A 21,671-nucleotide genomic window follows, 5' to 3' on the forward strand; every position below is an offset into this window, starting at 1 on the left:
CAAATAAGCCTGGCTAAGTGATTGTCTAGCCTCCTTTTGAAGACCCCCAGAGTAGGAGCGAGCACCACCTTCCTTGGAAGTTGGTTCCAGATCCTAGCCACCCTGACTGTGAAGTAGCGCCTCCTGATGTCTAGCCTGAATCTACTCTCCGTCAACTTATGGCCGTTATTCCTAGTCACTCCTGGTAGTGCTCGGGGGAGTGCTTTCATTCCCCACTGGTCTCCCCCAGTAAGTTTATAGAGGGCCACCAGATCCCCCCTCAGCCTTCTCTTGCGAAGGCTGAACAGGTTCAGGTCCCGTAGCCTCTCATTGTAGGGTCTGCCCTGCTGTCCCCTGACCATGCGAGTGGCCCTCCTCTGGACCCTCTCCATGTTGTCCACATCCCTCCTAAAGTGCGGCACCCAGAACTGGATGCAGTACTCCAACTGTGGCCTGACCAGTGTCGCAGAGGGGGAGGATCACCTCCTTGGACCTGCTCATGATGCATTTGTGGATGCAGGACAAGGGGCGATCAGCCTTCCTGACAACGTCCTCACATAGGATTAGAGAAGTTATAATAAAAAATCTGGAGGCCTAAAAACAAACTCCATAGTTTTAAGAGATCAGGTAGTAGGAATCAAATATTCCTGAGAAGCAATGATACCTTTGCAAAAGATTTAATTCCCAGAATTTACATGATGCTCCCTGGAAATGTATGACTCACGCAGAACAGAATCATCCCCTTCAGGGAACTGCTGTGGGTCTGAATTGTCTGCGCTGTTGCAGCTGAGACACATTTCAGATCAAAGCTGAAAAACACTACATCTGATTAGGCTTATCTTGTGGTGTTACTGTTACTTTCATCTGGCCAAGAGACCAGTTTGTTTCCAGAGCATCAATAGTAATTCAAATAATACCTTGTTTAATTAAAAATGCAGGAGTTCAGGAGGAGAGAGATTGTGGCAGAAACAAATGCCAGATTAATACAGCAAGATGGACTGATACAAAGACACTGATGAAAAGTTTAGGTTCTAACGGGCAAAAAATAATAGCTCTTTTTCAGTGCCCTTCCAACTACTATTTCTTCTAAGCAAATCCACGATCTGTCACCTGGCCTGCAGCCCATGGAGTCTAGAGTTGATGATAAAATGCCAAATCCCTGTGCTCCTAATGTCCAACTGATGAAAAAGAGCTGAGAGACATCCCTGTAAAACTCCTAATGCCCCATTTCTTTAATTTCATTCATTTAATGTGCTTACAGACATACCCAGAGCCTCTGTAGGCACCTTTGAATATCCAGTATTCAATTGTCTTTAAAACTCCAGTGTCAGTCTTCCAGCAGCCCATTTCCTGTCCTATATGTGCATGAATGGGTTAAGGGCCTGTTGCATGTGAGAAAGTGAATACAGGTGTGTGCAACAGGCCTGTAGCTGTGTCTCTTGCTGTTCCTGGGCCCATCTGTATGTGCGTGTCTGAGCCTATTTCTATGTAAATAGGCAGGTGGATAATGGGGTCTGTTTATATGCATCCATGCATGCTTGTTTTAAAAATAATATAAATAAAGCTGTTGTGTATAATGGCCAAAAGACGCATACAAGAAGCAAGCAGAAAAGAAAAGGAGTATTTGGTGGTATGCTGATTATCTACTAGGGAACAAGGGGATGTTGCTTAAGTAAGCAGTGGCTCCTCAACAGATGCCTAGTGCTGTTCTTTTACAAAGCTATGAAAGCCTCAGTTTTACATGCATTCGCTGCTGGTGAAAGGTGCCGGATTGACTAAGTAAAAGCCAGCTGACCAACAACCATCAGAAGATGGGTTTTTTCCAGCCAGCAGAGTCCTAGTCTACACCTGACATGTGATCTAAAGATTAAAACTGCTGCTTCCCATGAATGCTTCCACAGAGACGGGCAGTCTTCCTTACACAATAATCTTTCAGCATTGAAGTGATGGGTAAACCCCACTGTCCTGCATCAGGGGAGCTCAGGAACAATGTTAACCCTGCTCCTGCTCCTGCTCTGCCAGACTGTCTGTAAATGAAGTTTATTTTCTGATGCTCCATGTGGCCAGTTGGATTATTCCTTTAACCATTTTTACTCCCCCTTTCTCAGCCCCCATGGGAATAGGAGCGAGTGGGCAAAAGGACTCTTGCCTGACATTATCATCAAAGCCTGGACTTTGCCCATTTTGAAAGTCATCATGCCAGGGGATGGGGATGCTCATTCTTGGATGGATGTCTTACTTTTGTTCCTTATGGCTTTTGCCTTTCTCATAGGGGCAAGAAGGGAAACCTGGAAAACAAGGAGAAAAGGGCAAACCAGGACAGAAGGTAGGAACATTTTCTCTGGTTTCCATTGCCAGTGCCACCTCTTTTTTTTGTTCCCTGCTCTCACGTCTTTCCTTCAACATATGTCTGCAGAAGCCTTCTCATTTTTGGTCAGTAATGCATATTTACACCTTCTACAGGGCAGCAAAGGCCATCAAGGACAACTTGGCGAGACAGGCTCTCCAGGAAAGACAGGGCCAAAGGGAACTCAAGGCCTTAAGGGATCCAGAGGTACCCTGGGACCTATGGTGAGACGAGATCCGCACATGATTGAATGCAACAAACAGAGACACGGCTGAGGGGAGGGGTGGGGAGCATGAACACAAATGGCAAGTGGGCATATGGCATGGGAGGTCCAAGCAGAGGTAGAAACACTTAGGGGCTCTGAGCGTAAGGAAGCAGGCAGAGAGAAGGACAGGTTTATATTCTTGCACTGCTTGCTCCTCTTCTTGATTCCTCACTTAATTGAAGTCAGCTGAAAAAAATTCTTCACAGTTGTTTTTTTTTAACAGAAAATGAATATCTTTTCTAAATTAAAAGTTTAATTAGTATTTATTTTTTTAACAAGATTTCGGTAGGGAAGCTTCCCTTTTTTCTTCCTCAGTTCCTTTCAGTGGCAAATTCTTATAGGAAAAGAGAAAAAAAAGAGAGAAGGAAGGAAGTTGTACATGGAAAAAACAAAAAAAACTTATTTTCAAAACATCAAAAATTGAAAAATATTCACTTTTCATTTTTTATCAAAACTGCAATTTTTCATTAGATTGCTTAGTAAGGACCTTTTTCAAAATTCCCATGGAGATCTGATCAACTTTTTTGATCTCTTAGAGTCATTAATCATCCAAGATTTTAGTATTTCATTTTGTGGCATAAGAAGAAATGTCTTGAGTTTTCTTTGCACTGATGGCAGGCAGAACTAGTTAACACTCCTAACAAGTTGAAATATTAGGATTGGTTTTCTGGAAGGAGGAAGTGAACTGATAAGCTATTTTTGTGAAAAGCGCTCCCCATGAGACTGCATGCTCATGGTGTGAGAAATTTCCAAGCCAAACAATGTTATTATATGGAACTCTGCCTTGGACTTCTTCCCTGACTGTACACCCACTCTTGATCTACTCATCTCAAATACCTACAGTGAGAACAAATATGATGAAGGGTTTGAGGCAGGGCATTGGGGTGAGGCTGGGAGAAAGAACAAAAAAAGTACGGTGAAGAAAGTTCATTTGTTTCAGAAATGTGATAGTGGGTTCAAGACGGTGATAACTGATGACATTATTTCTTCATATGTATTAGACCTGTAAGGTAGCTGGTATCGTGGTGTCCCTTGATTCTTTTTACTTTGCTGTTTATAGAACATACTGGAAGGGCAGGAAGGACTAAGGTTAGTTAGTTATGAACAGGGAATTGCTGAGATGTTTCAGAACAGTAGCAATGAGTGCCTGAGTAACTGAGAGAAGTACCTGGGGACTTGAGTAACAAGTCCTGCATTAAAAATTAAGGCCTTTGCATAGAACTTCCCTGAAGGTTTTTTTTGGCAGAATCTCCATGGATAATGTATGGATTTTTTATTTATTTATTTAGCAGTTCACTGGACTGAGCCTGCCTTTGCAGCCTGTGCTTAAGAAAATGGCTTTTTTCTGCATCAAAAATAGGATACTCTAGAAAGGCTACCTAGCAGACAAATCTGTTAGGTGGGGTCTAGTAGAAGTAGTGTGACAACTGGGTCCTATGAAAAAATCTCTCATATGGCACACTGAAGCAGCCCTTGTAGCTAATTCATATCAATGGACTCTAGGAGGAACTAGCTCCACCAACACCAGGATTCAGATATTGGCAGATCCAAAGGACCTCAAATGACAGAAGTCTTGTTTTTCCCCCAGTACAAAGCACACTCCAATTCTGTTGTATCACCCGAAATATCTTCCAGTACAGAAAGCCATCCTTAGCCCCCTGTAGCTTACCTTGTTTAACAGCACACACCAATGTGTGTTATTTGCATGCCAGCACTTGAACTTCCAGCTGCAAATAGGAAGTGCAGACTATGACTTGTGTAGTGGTTTCTAGCCGCTGGAATAACTAATGCGTACAACTCCTTCTCTTACCTAGAATGACATATTTTACTTATGGAATAGCAATACACAGTCAAATGAAGTATGGAGATTATCAGATTATAAAATATAAAGTGCCAGAAGAAGAAATTTGCCTAACCTACAACAATCTAAATTGACCCTCAACTAGCTGGAAAAGTTGGAGTCTACCACTCTCTGCAGTTTAATAACAGAGAGCTTTAATCTGAACATCAGGGTTCGAAAAATGTTTTTTAACCTTTTGTTCAGACTCCTAAAATGTCAATGTTTACCTCCTGCAAGCCACCCATCACAGTTCAGATGGACTCCTCCTTCAGCCTCAAACCACAAAGCTAAGCAAAAGACAGTCAACGTGCTTTACGATCAAGTCCTTCATTACAACAGAAAACATCAGAGATGGAATATTTGGCCAAAAAATAAGACTTTGGATAGTAGCTAAAAGTGGAATCTGAACAGGGCTGGTAGAGAATAGAGCATCAACAAACAAGCACATCTGCCTTTGATAGTAATAGGCATAGATCTGATTAGCAACTGGCAAGTGTTATCCACCCTGCATTGTCTTGAGACTTTGCTCTGTAAACACAAACATATCAGAGAGCACTTGATAAAACAAAGAATTTAATTTCTGGGGCTTGTAGACACCTATCTATACCTATTCCAGGTCCCAGAAGGAAAGGGCACAGGGCTGACAGCATGCCAGAAACGTGAGCTTGTTCCCAGATGGAAAAAGAAACTGAACATTCATAATGATGAAGTTTCTGGGGATCTGAACAAGCTGGGGATCTGATTGCTATGCAGTGCCAGAGAGTTTGTTTGGTGTAGCTACTTTCATGCCAATTTGATGGCTGAATAGAGGGAATGTTGCCCAGTGGGAATGCTGCAGCACGCTGCTGCCATGAGACTAGTCAGGAATGACAGCAGCCTTTTGTAATGGCATTTCTCTTCAATTGCTTCGATAGGGTCCCCCAGGAAGAATGGGTGCTCAAGGAGAACCTGGCTTAAGGGGTTATGAGGTAAGCCTACATGCTTGACTCTTGACTTGGCTTTCCCCAGTCCCAAACATAGCCTAATAACTTGCCCACGATGCAAGAAATAATTTGAACACATTTATATTTTCAGTTTGGGGAGGGGACACAAATAGCCTTCTACTCTGTGCTATTAAAAATTCTTCACATATGGTTTTCCTCTGCCTTTCAGCTACAAATAATGCTTTACTATGTTCCTCTTAAGGCCTGTACATATAATTCAGGCATTTCTATTGTCAACAGTGCATCAAACAACCTCTTTCTCTAAAAATGGCTCTGTTTGCACTCTTACCATATGCTGTCTGTTCTCTTGCAGGGCCATATTGGACCACCAGGTCCAATTGGAGCACCAGGGCCAAAAGGTGAAAAGGTAGGGAAGACTTCACTGTAGCTGTCTCTTGTTCTGCATGTGCAAACCAACCCTATTCACACCTGCTAGAGCCATAACAATGGGTTTTATCTTCTTTAGACCCATATAAATAGGCATCAGCACCTGTACTCCCAACAGTGCCATGGGAGTCATATGCTGATGGTAACCTAGCCACATGCTGTAGTCTGAGAACTAGAACCTGTGACATCCTGTCTGAAAAACATAGGCTTCTACTGCTTGCACTGAATCACAGTATAACCATCATCAGTAACAGCTGTATGACTGATTATATCCTCCTCATTCTCCAATTGATGTACTGCAGGATACCAATAAACACTTGGACACGTCTGGCATCCCATCTAGTAGACAGTAATCGCATCCCTTACATACCAACCAGTGCATTATCAATGCAAGTCAACATCAGGATACACAGCCTACGAGGACATACTTTCTAGGCATCCACATGCTCTTGCATCTCTGAAAAGGCCTGTAGGCATGAATTTCAGGGCATGTGTTTCTTGGTTCTAACGAAATCCTACTGAATCCTCAAGACGAAAGAAATTAGATCAGTAGGTTTTTTGTTATCAAGTCAAAATAACACCCTGCACATGTGCCCCAAGAACTCTGCTCTTCAAATATTTGTCTGCTGTTGCTGGTGTGTTTAGCCTACTGCACTTCATAAATAAAACAGAAATGGCCTCCCTTCTTTCTCCTCTTCCCCATTTTACTCATCTCCTCCCACACCCCTGACCTGCCTATCCACCCACACACTTTGACAAGCCCCTTGACTGCAGCTGGGATGAGTAAGAGCCATTAATGCATTGCTACTTTCCATGCCCACCCCCCCCTTTTGCTTCAAGGCTTTTGCTGAGTCAGCTTAATCACAACCAGTTCAGGCTGGAAGAGTGACTCATCTTTTAATGGCTTCCTGTTGGCACGGCTTACCGTTCAGCGCTCTGAGGATGATCCCAGCTGGCTTTGGCTGTGCTCACATTGCTGCCAGAGTCAATCACGCGTCTGTCAGTAGCAACAGCAGCGGTTCTTTCCCCCTCCCCCCTGCTCCCCGTACAGGAAGGGAAGCCGTAGTAATTGGAAAAAGTTGTAAATGGGGTCCCCATGAAGAGTAAAGATGCTTGAGCTTTTTTTTTGCCTGGTTTTCTACCTCTCTGCACTTAGCGTTCCTACCACAGGAAGTACTCAGTGCAGCAGCCAGGCAAGCCATTGGCATTCCCTTTGCACTGGTCTTATAACACACGGACATGATTGCACAAGTGCATCTGCAGGCAATAATTTCTTTGCTTAAAGGGGCTCTCGAGACTCAGAGAAGAAATCCCAAGGATACACATTTGCCAGGACATGGAACCCCATCACATTGGTTCAGGATTTCCTATCTAGGCCATTGTGTCTGAACGTGCCCCACCTTAACATGAATTTCTGCGATGTGTCTCCTTCATACCACGCTCGTCTCCAACTACACTAGCAGTGCAAACCCACAGTGGATGACTGGCAAGGAACATTGTTGTGCAAGCTGTAGATATGCACTCCTCCGAGAGGCTACACCCTGCATATAAATATGGTGGGTGCTACCAAGAACTCATCCATTTTCCATTCCTGCCTTCCAGCCCTAAGAGACATCCCCAGCACTAGAGCAACTGATTGAGTCTCTGGCTGCTTTCTCATCTCCATCATTGTCTTTTGGTTTTTCTTCTCCATTTCTGTGCTTTTTAAAGCCACCTCTTCCCCTCTTTTCTGCTAAGCCTTCTCATAGTGTTATCCAGTTGTACCCAGATTATCCATATTGACTATGCTAAGAATGACCTCTTTTGCCGAACTGCCGGCACTGCTTACTGCAAACATGTTTTTCTGCTATGAAGTTTTCTCATCTAGCTTCATTCATCCCTCCATATTTTATGGGTGCTGCCTGGATTCACAGCACAATGTAGCATGGCTGCAGATGCTGCAGTATTTCCCCAAGGCCACCTATAACCTGAGCAATGAAAGAGGAAGAATGGAGGGCCTTGAAAATGAAAGGGTGAACAGAAAGCTGGAGAGGAAATGGAAATAGGGCTGTGATGATTCTGTGACATTTTTATCTCCCAGTAAGTTAGTAAAGCAGATGAAGAAGGATATTTAATGGTGAAGAAGGTCTGCTGTTGTCCAGAGAAGTAATGGGACTGATTGCATCAGTCGTTTTGGCATTCAGCTCCATGGTGCCATCCCAGCTAATTACTCTACAGCATTTAATACATTGAAAGCTCCTCAAAGAGGCCTTGCTCAGAGCAGATGCCTGCATTTGGCAGCAGCATGGAGCTGTCCAGATGGGATCCTTTTAAAAATTACAAACTGGTGTATCTCACTGTGGGAAAGGAGCCAACAACAACAAGCCTCCCCTTCTCCATGCATTTTCCATTTGTATCCCAACATGTTTACTTTTCTGCCCTTTTACTCTTTTTTTGTTACTGCATCTTCCAGAGAATACAAAAAAAACATTAATCTTCCCCTCTGTGAGTAACCCAGACCCACACATCAAGAAGTCCTGAAGCAGTTCAGCCTCACAGTACTGGACTAGATCCGTCATTCAGAACAGGACATCCACAAACTGATGAAGACCTGAGGCAAGGTTTCACATGTTGAATCTAAAACATTGCCCCCTGTGTTTAGCAGTGAGCTCTGAAGAGCCTGATGATCTTTGAGGAAGTCCTACATTTTACATTTTCTTTAAGGTACAGTCCCCCGTGCCTGCTCAGGCTCTGAAAGGGAACCTCCTTGAACAGAAGTATCTGATATCAAGACTTCTGCATCTCAGCATGTTGGTTAGAATTTCCACTGAGGACGGAGGGGTTTTTGTCCTTTATATTTAGGCAGTTCCCAGGAGTGTCTAAAAAATGCATCTTTTCTTCATCAGTGATCAACTACCCAAATGTCTCTATCCAGCTTTCTACTGACAAGTAGCCCTTGTACAGCCTCTTCCTATGTTCTCTTTTTCACGAGCTCCCCTAACACTTCAAAAGTGTGATCAATGCACCACCCAGAATGCTTTCTATTAAAGACACAATACTGATGCCACCAGTACAATCTTGAATTTTGAAATGGCACTGTATAGACAAAGGGTGTCTGCAAAAGCCTTTAGGAATCTACCTCTGCAGGCCTACAAAAGCTGACACTGGTTCAAGCTCCTCCTCGCCCCTAACCTGAAAATCTGTAATATAGCTTGGCCCATCCTTCCTCCCCTGTGGCAGAAACACTTTTCAATAACCCCCCAAGCCCCTCCAGAAAAGAAGGCACCAGCAACAGTCAAACTCTGAGGCCAGAGAGGTTTTCTGCAGCAGGACATGGGCCACTGCAGATTTGCCATTGCCAAAAGCCAAGTGCAGACAAATTGCTCTGCAGGTCTTCTCTGGGGTGGTGGAGCTGCTGAGCATTTACAGAGATCAAGTACACTACTGCTATTCAGATCACCAAAGAGAAGGATGGCAGAAGGACGGGGGTGGCAGGATGGAAGAGTGAAGACAGCAGCAAAACCCCAAGGAGATGTTAAGACACTGAAAAGGGTTGTTCTGACCATTTGCCTGAACATTACAGAAGCCTATAAAATACTTGGTTCTGTGTGTATTTACTTTGTGGGTTTTGGTGCATGTTAGGAGTCCTGGTGCAGCAGCCCACGAAGCCAGGATGCAAGTCCCCCCAAAACTCCACAAAGGAACAGTCCCAAAGCTGGAGCCCAAAGGAGCTGTGAAACAGTAATCCTGAGAAGCCAGGACACCAAATATCCAGTGACATCAAGTAGTCAAAAACCAAAGGAGCTGGAATGTAGCTATGCTGTATGGAGAGATAAGAAACAGCCGTCTCAGAGCTGGACTCCAGAGAAAATAGGCCACTGTAGCGCCAAGTAACTTATGCAAGTGAATTTAAAACAGCAGCAGCAAAACAGCATGCATGTGAAGAGTCTGGAATGCAGAGCCTCCAAAGGATCAGAAATACAGTGGTATTTGGGCCATGGAAGAAGTCACCTTTTGGGGCCCTGTGGAAAGGCTCAGTTTCAGGCTCCCACTCCAACATAACGCCACTGGTTGTGGACTACAGTGCATAACTCTAGTAATGCAACAGGATCATCTGACCAGATTGGGATCCTGTGTCATCAGATAGTATGCACTGCTCCAGTGCCTCTCCTGAACATAGGTATTGCCAACTGAGAGCCAGGTCAAGCCCTTTGCTTAGCTTGGGGATCACTTATCCATACAAATCATCCCAGTGAAGTCAGTGGAGTTCTTGCATAATTGGCTGCATAAGGGGATAACCTGAGTGACTACAAAAACTGTGATAGCAGCATGTCACCTAGGTATTTGGATCAGCCACGTTCTCTTTATAGCTCAGGGAATGTGCAGCGAGGTGGGGAAAGGCACGGTTCGATTAAAATGCTACATTGACTGTCAAAGCAATAAAATTCAGAAAAATCATAGAAGCATCCTGCATCCTCTCTATTACAGGTCTCTTGCTTAATTTTATACACAACAAAAAAAAAAATAGCTCTGTGCACCTGGTTTCTTAGAAAGGGGTAACTAGACCAGGTAAGAAAAAAGCCAGCAGATCAGTCACGCATCACTAGAAATCAGCTTACCAACTGCCCTGGACTCGTGCTGTATGTTAGCTCTTTATAATAATCCTCCTTCTTAGTGCAGTGAGGATTTTCCCCAGCCCTTTTGGCAGACGGATGTGCTTAAGGTTGTGTGTGCTGCAGCACAGCTTTGCTTCACACAAATTTGCTGGTTCCTGCTTGAGGATGGGCAAACTGGAACCAGCAGATAAAAACCATTCCCAAACATGAACCTAAATCATAGTTTCATAGTAGCTCAAAAGGCCAACTGCTCCCTTGCTCCCCTAGAACATCTAAACGCATTTCCACTTTCAGATCTCGACGGAGTTGAAAAGAGTGGAAATGCCCAAAAGGAGGTTCATGAGCAGTAGTCCCAGTCTGACCAATAGCAAGAAATCCAGGAAATAATGACAGCAGCTCAGAAAAGATCTCCATTTTGCCTGAGCCCAAACTCTCAACTTTGAGGCTTAATCTGAACAGAATCCACATCAGTTCATCTACCATAAATCTAGTCAGCAAAGTACCTTTCTTTCCTTGTATCAAAGGATACTCAGGAAAATGTTACCCAACAATACTTCCATATCCTTAGCCTAAGAGGAGTTTAGCCATGATTCAGCCCTCATAATCCATATCCTAATGGAGATTTAGGTGTGATACTCCCTTCAATAAACCTCATCCTCTGAGTTATGCATGCATTTCTTACAAATAACTTTAGCTCAATTTTCTTTAAATGGAAAAAAGACTGGATGCAAAAGAGGCTTGGGCTAAATTTCAATAATGTCTGTGAGTCTACATTCCACTGGCTTCCTAAGAGATTTAAGGTATCTCTACACCGCAGTATGCAGAGTAGTGCAGAGATACTCAACGCATCTTTAAACAAGCTTCTTGATAGCATAAATTAGTCAGCACTGAGCTCCATGCTGCCAGGCCTGAACTATTTCTGATACCTAACTGGGTTTCTTTAGAGCTAGCTTGGATATCTCTACATTACAGTCTAAAGTGCAGATTACTCTATAGGCTCCTAAATTACCCAAGGCCCAGAATTTCAATAGCATGGAGGCACATAAGAATGCAGATAGGCACTTGGTGGAATTTGCTCAGGTACCTGGCCCTGATACAATTACCTCCCATTAAAATTATCGAGGGCCTGAGTGTCCATCTCACTTAGGCCACATGTTCACTGTGCCGAGTGGCAATACCCCCAAGCAGTGCTTCAAAGAGGTGGCCTCTTCAACTAGAAGCAATGTAGCTGCATCTCTCCATCACTTCAGGCAGGCTGCTCAGCACAGCTGAGTAACAGAACAAATTTGCCCAGCATCATGCTAATTGGCTTGTCTACCAAGCCATGGGAATGGAGTTACACATTTTTTGGAGCAGCACAATGTGCTGAAGGGTGCTGCTGCCCAGCCTGGTTGGTTTGCTTGCTTTATAACCATAGCCACAGGTGCTTTGCACGCACTTATCAGCGCCCCAAAAGCCTTTATGTACCTGTCCCTAGACTGCTTTTGAAAACAGGACTTAAATTCTTAGGACCCTTAAGCATTTTTTGAATATGCTCTCCTTAACTTTAAAGGGGATCTATCCATCTGAAATGTGTCTTTAAAAATCTATTTAAAAACAAGCAAGGGTATTTTTGGGAGTGATATATTGTATTGGACCAACTGCACAGTTGGCAGAAATTTGAGACAATCTTTCAAGCTTTTTTCAGGTCTCAGTACTCTTCTTCAAGTCACCTCAAAATATTCTCCCCTCCCACATTGCTTGGACCAACACTACCATGATCTCTTTGAAAGGAATTGAAAAGTATTTGCAGAAACTAGTCCTGTTGGAGTCCTCCCAGCCTATTGGGTGGTTTTGCCATCATGTATGACTATTTAAAAACTTACGTAGTCCTGTGCAGGAGACAGGCATGCAAATAGGAGAAACCGATTAATTGGCTGCACAGCAAAATGGTGTGAAGCTTCTTTTGCACAAATTTAACCAAGTAGAGAGAGACAGGAAAATGATTTGATTTACTTTTCTCCCCTCATTCCTTTTTGGGAATCCTAGATGCTATTTATGACAATATTAGCTTGAAAAAACCCCTTCAAACAGAAATATGATTTTTTTTTCATCTTAAAAGCTGTTGCTGTCCTTTAATAAACAGCTTTTTTTTTCCATCTGCTAATATCAAAGGCCTCATTTACATCCCACTGAAGTCCTTGGGAAGAGTTCCCACTGACTTTGGAACAGGTCTTTATAAAACCACTTGTCATGTGTGCTCTGGGTTATTTTAATGCTAATATTAATGTCCACAGGGAGAACAAGGTGATGATGGGAAGATAGAAGGCCCCCAGGGACCACCTGGAGACAGAGTAAGATATTGCTCAATCCTTTCTCTAATCGTTGTGGACTGGATTTTGCACATGGTGCACATGCAGATGAAACAGCCGGGTGGATTCTTTTCCTGGTCATTGAGGATCCTGCCCTTAAAAGCCAAGACAGAGTGGACTGCTGATGTTTTGCATGTACCTTGAACCTTTGCTGTATTTTTGTAGGGTCCAGTTGGTGACAGAGGAGATCGGGGGGAGCCCGGAGACCCTGGTTACCCTGTGAGTTCTATCCCTTACATCTTGCTAAAAAACTAACCATCTGGAGGAAAGTTCTTCACTTGTATATAGCCTATGAAGCATTAGGTCCTTTGCCTTGGCCTCATGTGATGCATGATAATTCACCATTGTTACTCCACGTGAGAGCAACAATTGTCCAGATCTTTTTCCTTAAAGCAGGAGAGAATTTGTTGAAGGCAAGGAAAAGTCCCGTACATCAAAGCCAACATTCCCAAGAGTCAAGAGAGAAAGAGCAGGACTTTCTGATCAATGATCCTTTTGAATCTCAAGGAAATACAATGAGGAGTTTGCTCATGAGGCTTTGTGAAAGAGCTCAAGACCTGTCCTGATAAAGTTGAGTAAGACTCAGGATTGGTGAACTTATGTATGATGACATGGGTGCTTTTATGGGGATCCCTGTTAGCTTAAATTAATTGGAAGCTTCCAAAATCCCCTCTGTCAGCTATGAGCAACTTTGCCACAGTTAGATTTATGAACGAGTACTCCTTACTCCTGTCTCATCTCTTTAAAGTCTTCCAGTCCTCCCATCCATAGTCTGTCAGCATGAATAACTGAGCTAGTCTGAAAAGACTCTGAGGACTAGGTCTAACCTCAGCACCAAAGTCATCCATGAGAGTGATTAATTATAATAACATATCAACCACCCTAATGTATAACCTTCAGATGTCTCTTCATGGGTCCCCAGGGTAGCACTCTTATAGTCCATAGTGCATTGGTATCCAAATGTTCGGTCAAACTAATCCTGTCTATATTTAGGGATGCAGCAGATAAACCCATTTCCTACTTAAATTGTGATGTACTGGATAGGTATTACTAGATCAACTGCATGTTTCTTATGACTATCCATGAAAGAGTATACACTGTAATGGAACAGGAGCCAGCTGTCTTCATCCAAGATGTCCGTTTCTCTAACAGTGTTAAAGAGGCCATGTTTACTTGCTTTTACCCCTTTTTTTTTTCCAAAAGATGCCATCTGCAGTTCTGAAAAGTATTGATTAGATCATACAACTAAATTTTGCATGGTGTCTTTCAAACAGGAGCACAAAGTAAACTGAGATACAGTCACAGAGTTACACCGTAATATTGGGAAAGAACTGGGATAGACAAGAGAGAGGAGATGAAAGAGTCAATGACAAGAGGGGTACAGGAAGACTGAGAGATACTGAGAAACTATGGGATGAGGAGAGGGAAAATTCAGAGTAAAAAATAAGTGCAAGATATTACATAGGGAAACTCCAAGATGAAGAAGAAATTAGAGAAGAGGAGTTGAACTTGAAGAGGGCTCTTTTCCCTAAGACAGACACTCATGCTTCTCAGAGATGTTTGCCCGAATTGCACCACCCATATGCTTTGTCTTTACAGAATTAGCAAAACACAGCTGTGTGCACTGCAACTCCCCCACCCTCCATCTTCCCCTCCATTAGGACCAGGTGTACCATTACTGCAGCGCCCATTACTGCTTACGCACTGACAGAAAGAATCCAGAGAACTAACTCTCTCTCCTTGTATTTAAGGGTCAAGAAGGGCTTGATGGGGAAAGAGGAAAACCTGGACAGCAAGGCTTACCTGTAAGGGACTTCTGTTTTATTTGATTAATTAAATGCATTTATTACAACCTGCTCGTATTGTGTTGTGTATGAGAAAAGAAGAAATAGAACAAGCAGGATAGGAAAGGGAGCTTCAATAAACATGGTAAGACACAAAGTACAATACATGCATTTCCAGGTGCCAGGTTTTAGTGAGATATTTTATCTATATCTATACCTATTGAACTTATGCTTCTGAATATACAATGTCATGAAGTGGGGTATACAAAAGTGGTGAATGGAAAGCTCCACATGTTCTAATAAAGTATCTGTAGGCCTGTTTTATTGGATGTTTTAGCAACAGGAGGAGAACTAGAAAGCTTGGAAAATTAACATGCTATCTGTATATTAACATGGGGCATTTATTTGGAAAGCTATGGCCTGAATCCAGGACAGGTTAGTAGTGACCCAAAGTATGTAGACGCAATGTCTGCATGATGGTCTCCAAGAAATGCCTTATGAATACCTTTGCCACATAAGAATGAGTTTGATCTCAGTCCAGCTCTCACCAGACAGATGGACTTCACAATGCACAACTGCCCCCATACGCCCTGGTGGCTGTCTTACCAGGGTCTCAAACCAAACTCTCCTCTGGCCCCTGCAGAGTCTCATCCAAGTCAGAGCCGGTTCCCCATGTTTGCCTGTTCTCAATCTAGCATGCTGAATGAAGGTTAATTCAGTCAAAAGTCAGTAGACTGATTATTTTTAAATTTGAACTTCTCAGATTATATATGCAGTTATTGTCATTATATACACACACAAGCATCCAGTTAACCGCTGAGGATTTTCATGCTTTAAAATACACTATTTTTACATGCAGTTACGGTTATAGTATCTGTAAATTAAATGGTAAATGCATGCAACCCTAAGCTTCCCAAGTTTTGAGAAATAAGCTCTCTACATTGGCCTAGCAGCTCATTCTACAAAAATTATTTCATATATTAACAATGGCAAACACTATGATGAAAGTGCATCCTGATCCTTGGTGGGTATAAATTGACAGTACTTTACTGAAGTCAGTGGAGCTTTGCTGATTTGTGTCAGATGAGGATCTGACCCTTTGCGTTTATACTGCTCTTGGAGAAAACTTTCAGACCTGTATTCAGGAGGCTGCTGTTTGAAGACAGGTCATGAAATGAAGCCAACACTTTCACATTCTAGCCCATGAAGTTACACTTTTTTTTGCACAGGGTGCTCGCAATTCTTTTGTAACTTAAAATATTGCTTAGTTGTAGACAAAATAATGCAAAAGTCTGTTAGCTCTCAGGCATGGAGGAGCATGAGGGCATTTGTACAGGAACTGGTTAACTTGCAGTTAAAGGGGGCAGGGTTTTATCATGCAGCTTGCTCTGCAGTAACTGCCCTTATGCATGCTCTTATCCTACAGTAGATGAAAGCTAAAGCCTGGTAGTTTAGCCCTCGCTGAGTGCACACATGCACGTGCACAACCACACACAGTTACCACAAAGCAGCCGATACGCAGGAAATCCCTGTCTGCTTTTACCTCAAAGAACTAGTTTGTGGTGCTGGTACCATGGCCAAAATGTCAGCAGGAGAAGCTTTCATGTCAATGTGGTTCTCATGTCTCAAGCATATTATTCTTATTGTCACATAGTAGGAACAGCAAAGTCGCTAAAGCCATTTGTAGACATGTGAGATACTGTGCCTACCTTCAAGAAATCCATATGTAACATATCCCTGAGAAGGGCATATTGCTTGTGCCATTTGTATTTATTCTGGTTCCTGACTTGCATTAACTCAAAGCCTCAATGAACACCATTCCTGAGAGTCAGCTTGCTGTCTGGCTCCTTTCCCTTACTCCTATCAGAACGGTACATCTTGGAGAGCAATAACATACTAAAAAGTATTAGAAATTGTGAATCAAATTTGAAAGAATTCCCATTCTTTATGGGGGGAAGTATGGGGAGTATGCCATCATGGGTTCTATATTTGGGAGTAACAGAAAGTATGTTAAGGGGTCCAGTTTTAAGTCCTGTGACATGGTTAGAAGTGGGTAGATGATCCATTTACTCTGAATGTATACTTTATATTATATAGGGGTTACAACCTCTGAAATGACCCAAGATAATCATCAATGCCAGGTAGCTCTGGATTTACCTTAGAGGTTTAGAAACAGAAGGTTCAAAAACAGCAGGCAGCTATAAACAACTGTGAAAGAGAGCTGCAAATACGCAGTAACCTGCAACATGCTCTTTGAAATACGTCCAGAGTGTTTCATGGTTTAGCAAATAATCATCTTATCTTCTCACTATTAGCAAAATACACTGAAACAAGAACAGAATGGCAAAAGGGAAGGGCAAGGGAGTATCCACATAACAGAGAAGAGAATTTGAGGGTTTTTTTAATTTCCTCCTAATAGCTAGCCTTAAGATAGTTGATGTTGAGCTGCAAGAGATGAAGGGGGCACAGGAGAAAGACAGAAGATGGGAAATACCACAAAGATAGTATTTGCTATAGAAACCGAAGGATCTAGTTTAATAACCGAGCTCTAACTGTACAGCAGCAAAATTGATCCAACCACCTGCTCTACGTTGTATTTCTCCAGATCAGCTAGTAGTTACCCCAACCACAAACGCTGCATAAGAGTTTGATTAGTATTACTTAGCCAAAGAGATACCATTAAACCATAGTGGGAGATACTCCTTTGCTTTTTCCTTCCCACTAGGCATGTCAGACCAAAGGTTGTTCCCATTAATTTGTTCTGTGTGGTTAATGCTGTTAGGTGCACAATGAATGCTGCTCTGTGTTTCATGCAAGGTAGCACCAGAAAAGAATCTTTAAAAGATTTTCATTTGTCTTCTTTAGGGAGACCCTGGACCACCAGGCCAGCCTGGCCCAAAGGGATCCAAAGGTGATGAGGTAGGTTTCAAAGCAGTGGTTTTATGGCATTCAGAGCTTAAAGATGATGTGAAATCAGGACGGTCATGATTTTTCCCAACGTCTGTGGCTTGTTCCATGGTCTGTGGCTGGAATGACCATGGAGAACCCAGCAGGAGGGCAGTAAATATTGATTTGAGTATCCAAACCCACTAGTTTTTTGGCTTTGTGGAGCTGAAGAAGATCAAGAGAATTATAGTACCAGCAATGTTGGTGAATCCCAGACAAGCTTTTAGTTACTGATTTGGTTTGCATCTCTTTCCCACAACTCTGCGCTTCCTGCCTCTCTAGCCCACAACTGGCTTGCCTACCCCTGAGGAAATCTGAACCAGATAAGTGTCTGTCTCTTCCTTGCTAGGTTTGAACCATAACATTTAGCAGGCTTAACCCATTCCAGATCCAGAGTCCATTATCCATATGGTTCTCCATTTGTCCTGCTTCTATGACCCATTAACTGCTCCTCTCTCTCTCCAACAAAACAGCCCACTACACATGATTTCATCTGGACTACATATCATACTAATATCCACTCCCACCTCCCTCCCCATTCATCTCAAGACCTTCCCAACTCTTTAATCATTAGACTTGATTTGCTGAAATGTAAGTGCATGACCCCAAAACTTGGGAATTGCCATTGCATGCTGGTGGATGCAGGAATCCTTAATCTGACCCCTTGGGCACAATGCCAGGAAGCAGTGTAATCTCCAGTAAACACTGTAAGCAAAGAGCAAGCTGGCCACAACATTCAAAGGAAGATTGACCCTGCTGCCCACTGCAGAGCTGAAACTGCACTCAAGCCTAATGAATAACAGAAGCAACATCCCCAGCAGCTCTTGCTTTGCACAGTTGGCCTGACTGTTTGCATATGGAGAAGCAATACACAAAAAGCATTTATGTTTTATTTTTTTAAAGTGGTGGTACATGACAGAGCTGCATAGCCTAGCAAGTCTAGTGAAGGTAATGAGGCTGAGTATTGCAGAGGCTACTACTAACAAACCGTAGGGCTAAGTAACTGCTCCTTTTACCCCATACTGACAAAGCAGCATTACCTATTTTTAGCCCCAAGAATCCTATCCACCTCTCTTGAACTGCACACCAGCTGCTCAGCACAGAGAGGGTTATCCAGCAGAAAAAAGAGTAAGACCTGCTTTCTATGACTCCTCTAAAGGAGGATAGATGGTAAGCTTGCTTTCCATGATGCTGACTGATTCATGGCGTCAGAGAACTGACAAAAAGGAAGGCTTTTAAGCCTCCAGTTCTAATATACACCAGAGTTGTCGAGCCCTCTCTCATGTTCATCCTTGTTTATTTGTCTTCATCTGCTCTGCATTAGGAAAATGTAGGTCCTTTCCTTCTAGCTATTAATTCCTGCCCTAGATACTCTCAAGACATACTAAAGAATCCCTTGTAATAAAACCAAATGATAGTTCATCCTCTCACTGCTGTAGCAACTACATTTATACATCTCCTTTTTAAACTGTTCTCTAACGTACACACTGAAATCTGACCCCCAAATGGGACTGCACTCGAGCTGCTGTAATTTTAGAATTATTTCTTTGTGCTTTTAGGGTCAAAAAGGAAAGCAGGGGACACGGGGCTCTACTGGCAGCAGAGGCTCACCGGTGAGTGACAATTCAGTCTTTCCTTTTTTGAGTCCCCAGCCTCCAAGCCCCTCACTGATGCCTTTGTGTTTTCAGGGTCCTATTGGATTACCAGGTCCTAGAGGAGTGGTGGGACGGCAAGGTCAGGAGGGTGCTCCTGGAATGGATGGAGTGCCCGGGAAAGATGGCACACCAGGGCTGCTAGTAAGTGTGTAATTGTGACACTGTAATCAAACACTACCCCAGAGGAAGAAGGGCAAAGGATAGTGTAGCAGAAACTGATACACCCACTGCTATAGACAGGCTTTTATATACAGAGAGCGGGGATCGTGTGCACTCTTACAGAGACTTCACACGCACAAACCCAGGCAGATGTCTCCATGTGGCCAAGTCTGTAAACAAACCGACACTCTCAGCCAGACAAACAGGCGCTTGTAGGCACAGACCCACGTGGTGTAGGAGCAAGTATGTGAGCACATGAACACAACCGTAGACAAACACGCACCATCCCAGCCACATTTGCCCACCATAGATGTGGTCACACTGCTCTTCCTGCCTTTGCAAAGGGGAAAACATGCTCAGGTGAACAGACTAACTTTCTCTGGGATTTCTTTTACAGGGAGAACAAGGAGATGACGGGGAAGAAGGCATAGTAGGGATGTCAGGAAAAAGAGGGAACCCTGGTGTACCTGGTCTCCCTGGAGCACAAGGACCACCAGGATTCAAGGTCAGTGTTCAGCTCAGTACACGACACTGTCACAAAAAAAAACCCTATAGCCTTGGTGAGATGGCCAGGAAAAATTGTACTGCTAGAGCCATGATCCACACAACTCTTCAAGAGCTGATGCTGCTAGAGTTTCAGTGAACATGACAGGGCACCTCTTTTGAAAGCTCAGGAGTCCTAGCTGGGTCTGTCTTTGGAAACCTACACTGCTGGAAGGAAATTTGTGCTGCTCAAGTTTTCAGCAAGCACTGACATGGCTTAAACTGATGGAATTGGGCACTGCTGTGAACAAGAAGCAGAAACAAAAGGCTTAGTTAGTGGATTCTTCACTAATTCTTGCCCTATCCTAGGTGGGTCACAGGATACAAATCAGACCCAACAACAATTCAGCCATTTGTAAAAAGGTACAGTAAGTAGAGCGAGCCCAGCTGGATTTGGAAAGGCCAGAAGAATCTAAATTAAATTCTACTCATTTAACTCATCACTGTCACTTGCTGCCCCCCAGCTGCTTTGGGGAGAATAACACGCGGTCACCGCAGATGACCAAAAGCAAGGCAAGAGCATTAAGGATTGCTACAGATTTTTAGGAATGTATTTGGATTTGTCTCCTTGCTGCATAGGGCACCTGCTGTCTTATCTCAGCAGACTCTCCAGACCCAGACATCCAAAGACTCTTTGTCCATCCACACTTGCCAGAAACACTTTCTGTCCCTGGAGCTTTGCAAGGAGAAGGGGCATACAGGGAAAGGAGCTGCAAAGCTTGTTTATGGCCTTTGATTGAGGAGACTGGTGCCAGGGAAAATGTTAGCTTTGTAGCCTTTGGATTAAAGTCATTAAACTAAAACCTTGGAATTCCTTCAACATTTCAGATGGATTAATCATCAATCAGTAGCCTTGTCCTGGGAAGAAACCATGGGAAACGGGGACAGGACAAGTATTCGGGCAAGGGTAGAAAGGAAGGTGGGAAATGAGTTTCTCCCCTCAAATGCTACATTCCCAGTACACTCTCAAGGGTACTCTTTGTATGGCTATGCCTGTGGCTGTATGTCTGGGTGACTAATAAATAGGGACACACTAGTGTCCATTACTGGTCTTATGCTGAATGTTCTGAAATAATCTGCACCAGCTCTGAAGGATCCATAGATGAAGCCCAGTTCCCTACCACAATGACCATCATTTTCTGTTTCTTCATATATGCCTACATCTGCAGTATACTTTTCTATTTGATCTGTTAAATGATTTGTTTTGACCTGGGATTATTCTGTTATTTTTAGGGTGAAAGAGGATTGCCTGGGCAAACTGGTCCAATAGGGAAACGGGGAACACAAGGAGGAATGGGACTTCCAGGAAGCCCAGGAGAGCCTGGACCCAAAGGACAGCCGGTTAGTGGTATAGGTGAAATGATTGCGTCTGCCAATGCGCCCTTTCTGCAGAAAGGGGAAACAAGGCCCCAGGATTGTGTAGAAGAAAGGAGTCCTGGAATAGCAGAGGAAGGAGGAACTTGTAACTGGCCTGTTCATTGACCCAGGAGTCTCTGTGTAGTTGTTCTTCCAGAACACACACACATTTCCTAACTTGCCAGAATTCACCTTCACCCCACTGCACGCATGCTCACTGTCTATTTGTATTTGCATTCAGTGGGATCTCCAGATGCTTTGAAATATGTAAGGCCACTGACCAGGCTGCTGCTCTAATAAAACACCAAGCATCACAAACTGTGAGCTTACCACTATAGCACACGCAGCCAAGCTGTGCATACATATCTAGCAATGTGTTACGAAAGATCAGGCTTGCTGTAGAACCATGACATTAAAATTGTAGGCCAGGCCAATATACCTGCTTTCCCCAATGGCAGACCCATGGTAGGCTTGGATGATT

The 21,671-nt window shown here is 43.3% G+C and overlaps 1 protein-coding gene across 6 annotated transcripts in view; it reads left to right on the forward strand.

Annotated features, from left to right (window-relative positions):
* Nucleotides 1-21,671, forward strand: part of COL27A1 (collagen type XXVII alpha 1 chain) — a 227,542-nt gene that overhangs the window by 191,201 nt on the left and 14,670 nt on the right. For all 6 annotated transcript variants that reach the window (XR_003095497.1, XM_025211218.1, XM_025211220.1 and 3 more), the window contains 12 exons: nucleotides 2,252-2,305; nucleotides 2,443-2,550; nucleotides 5,346-5,399; nucleotides 5,728-5,781; nucleotides 12,673-12,729; nucleotides 12,913-12,966; nucleotides 14,499-14,552; nucleotides 17,397-17,450; nucleotides 19,037-19,090; nucleotides 19,166-19,273; nucleotides 19,689-19,796; nucleotides 21,068-21,175. Coding sequence is in view for 5 of the 6 variants with exons in the window: in XM_025211218.1 (XP_025067003.1) it covers nucleotides 2,252-2,305; nucleotides 2,443-2,550; nucleotides 5,346-5,399; nucleotides 5,728-5,781; nucleotides 12,673-12,729; nucleotides 12,913-12,966; nucleotides 14,499-14,552; nucleotides 17,397-17,450; nucleotides 19,037-19,090; nucleotides 19,166-19,273; nucleotides 19,689-19,796; nucleotides 21,068-21,175 (867 nt within the window). In the remaining variant the exon portion in view is untranslated. The remainder of the gene's footprint in view (nucleotides 1-2,251; nucleotides 2,306-2,442; nucleotides 2,551-5,345; nucleotides 5,400-5,727; nucleotides 5,782-12,672; nucleotides 12,730-12,912; nucleotides 12,967-14,498; nucleotides 14,553-17,396; nucleotides 17,451-19,036; nucleotides 19,091-19,165; nucleotides 19,274-19,688; nucleotides 19,797-21,067; nucleotides 21,176-21,671) is intronic.

This window comes from Alligator sinensis, unplaced genomic scaffold (genome assembly GCF_000455745.1).
Source record: "Alligator sinensis unplaced genomic scaffold, ASM45574v1 scaffold388_1, whole genome shotgun sequence".
Lineage (NCBI taxonomy): Eukaryota > Metazoa > Chordata > Crocodylia > Alligatoridae > Alligator > Alligator sinensis.